This window comes from Aplysia californica, unplaced genomic scaffold, assembly GCF_000002075.1.
Source record: "Aplysia californica isolate F4 #8 unplaced genomic scaffold, AplCal3.0 scaffold00516, whole genome shotgun sequence".
NCBI lineage: Eukaryota > Metazoa > Mollusca > Gastropoda > Aplysiida > Aplysiidae > Aplysia > Aplysia californica.
This window is the reverse complement of record NW_004797786.1, coordinates 223,422-225,164: the sequence shown is the minus strand read 5'-3', so window position 1 is coordinate 225,164 and position 1,743 is coordinate 223,422. Positions and strand designations below refer to the sequence as shown.

General features: G+C 41.7%; 1 protein-coding gene across 1 annotated transcript in view; it reads right to left on the bottom strand.

Annotated features, from left to right (window-relative positions):
• The window catches only part of LOC101862438 (aromatic-L-amino-acid decarboxylase), a gene marked incomplete in the record, with an annotated part of 20,701 nt that overhangs the window by 11,144 nt on the left and 7,814 nt on the right, over positions 1-1,743 (bottom strand). The window contains 2 exon segments of the mRNA XM_013086882.2: positions 115-249; positions 1,573-1,692. Coding sequence (XP_012942336.1) covers positions 115-249; positions 1,573-1,692 — 255 coding nt within the window.

Here is a 1,743-nt window from a genome sequence, read left to right as displayed (position 1 = left end):
CTCTGACTCTGAGTCTGCATCAGTAACAATTAAATCTAGCGCCACATTCAGCCATATATACACTCCTATACACGCCCTCTCTTCCATTTACATGCACCTGTTTACTTCCCCTACCTGTTCTGATGTGTAAGCGACAAGTTTGTCAATTATCTGCCCTTGAGTCATGTTTGGGTTTTCTGCCCTTTGTTTGTTGATGATTGTCGTCCTTGCCGAGAGAAGGGCCACAAGAGTTGCCTCGCTTGCAGTACCCTGCAAATTTAGAAAACGTAATTTCAGATTTACACTACTAAATATTTGTATAAAATGCTTCACACTATGAAATATAATATTTGAAACGCATGACAAGAAGTGCAAGTCTTAACTTTTTGTGTGTGTGTGTGAAAACTGTCCGTGCCACAAGCATGGCCTCCGACTCATGACTTCTCAGTAGGACATCAGGAACTAAGTTTAAAAATAGTCTACATCGAAATGGAAGAGCAATTAAAGCCGATGGCAAAGAGTGGGCAGACCAGTTTCTATGAAACCAGCTAAACTGAACCCGGTTAAAACATAAATCACCAATTGTGTAAATATTATCGAAACTACGTAGAAAACATTACGTGCAAGACTTCCAACCACTTTTTCTGCCATTGAGAATGTTCTGACATTGTCAAACAGCTCGATTTCGGTTGCTAATAAGCTGTCTATTTGTTGTTTTCTTGGATTACGTTTCGTGTAGATTAATTCTCTCGAATACCAGCTAGCAAGGCACGTTACGTTAAGTGTGACCCCGTTTCGAATCTTCAAAGGAGACGTGTTTGAAACAGGTTTTTGCAGGAGTTTTAAAGGTTCTCCAACCATGCAGCTTGCTGCTGCTGCTGCTTCTGCTGCTGTTGTTGTTGTTGTCTTTGTTGTTAATGTTGTTGTTGTTGTTGTTGTTGTTGTTGTTAATGTTAATGTTGTTGTTGCTGTTAATGTTGTTTCTACTGCTGAAGTTGGTTCGTGGTTGAGGTAGTGTGCACGTGCATGCACATGAGTTCGAGTGTGTGTCTGTGTGCGTTTGCTTGTTTATGTGTATATTTGGCGCCTCCCTGCCCAGTTTCGTTCCAAGGGCATATCAACCGCTCTAAAAAAAAAAAAACCTTTGGTGTCGGCACCTTCCCAGTTATGCTGATTTTAAAAAATGTTTGATGCCTTTACCTTCCAAATACCGGTACCCATGGAGTGGTGCTGGTCATGAGACCGCCCATAGTAGAACGGAGAATACTGGTGAGAGGTACCGGTGCCTGCTCTTTCCTGTAGAGTTTTTTTTTTTATTTGTCTCTTTTTTGGGTGGGAGAGTTTTACGGCACTTGCAACACGAAAAGGTTATACCGGTGAAAGTGCCAAAGATCAGAGGTGCCACTGAACGATAATATACAAAGAAAAGAAGGAAAAAAGATGTCCTTGACCTTGACCATCAATAATTTATGTATAGAAGTACCAGCATATCCATGTAAGGAAGGAAGATATATAATATAAGGACGATAAACTACACAAGAACACCCGTCAGCCACTCACTACCCAACACTGCTATGTAGGAGCATCCTTCACCTGTATAATACCGCCTCCCTTCCCTTCTTCAGAGAACAGGAACTCCTTGGGCAGTTGCAACATCTTACCCAGCCAGTCCATCACAGATACTTCCAGCTCTGTGCACGCGGGGCTAGACGCCTGTGACCAGACAAAAGAATAATAATCATTATCATCATCATCATCATCATT